The sequence below is a fragment of the Volvox carteri genome, assembly GCF_000143455.1.
Source record: "Volvox carteri f. nagariensis unplaced genomic scaffold VOLCAscaffold_104, whole genome shotgun sequence".
Lineage (NCBI taxonomy): Eukaryota > Viridiplantae > Chlorophyta > Chlorophyceae > Chlamydomonadales > Volvocaceae > Volvox > Volvox carteri.
The window spans coordinates 237387-237904 of record NW_003307647.1 but is presented as its reverse complement, the minus strand read 5'-3'; the positions used below and the strand labels follow the sequence as shown (position 1 = coordinate 237904).

The 518-nt window shown below is 62.0% G+C and overlaps 1 protein-coding gene across 1 annotated transcript in view; it reads left to right on the top strand.

Annotated features, from left to right (window-relative positions):
* Window positions 1-518, top strand: part of VOLCADRAFT_100088 (uncharacterized protein) — a gene marked incomplete at both ends in the record, with an annotated part of 13042 nt that overhangs the window by 10822 nt on the left and 1702 nt on the right. Inside the window, one exon of the mRNA XM_002958737.1 lies at window positions 376-490. Within this exon, the coding sequence (XP_002958783.1) occupies window positions 376-490 (115 nt within the window). The remainder of the gene's footprint in view (window positions 1-375; window positions 491-518) is intronic.

Below are 518 nucleotides of genomic sequence, written 5' to 3'. Positions count from 1 at the left end.
CGGGGGAGGGGGGGTTCGGGAAGAGAATGAAAGAGTGAAAAAAGGTTATCTGCCGACGGGGAGTCGGTGGGAAACACTGGTAGTGCTGACATAGCACCACTGGAGGTATGCTCCAGGATAGTACGACATGGAGCGGGTAGCGGAGAAGAGAAGTAAGGGGTTGTTGAGAAGGGTGCAGCTAGAAGGAAGGTTCTTTTCTAGGTTGGCTCGTCTCTCGCTGCCTAGCTCCCCATGCCGTTACTACCACACGGGGCCGGGGAAGGGGGAGGGGGGAGATTCCCACGAGGAAAACCCGAGACAAGGTACGAAACAACTTAGAGCGACCCACCTTGGCCTCCTTCTCCTCATCAGACAGCGCCTCCACCGTCAACGCAGCATCCAATTCCCGTTTAAGTGCCGTACCCAGCGCCGCCGCCGCCGTCGCCTTGGCAGCCTCCGCCACGCCAGGTGCCGCTGGCGTGGCGGCGGTAGCCACTCGGCGCCGCCGCTGGTGCGGCGGCGGCTCTCGCATCCACGCC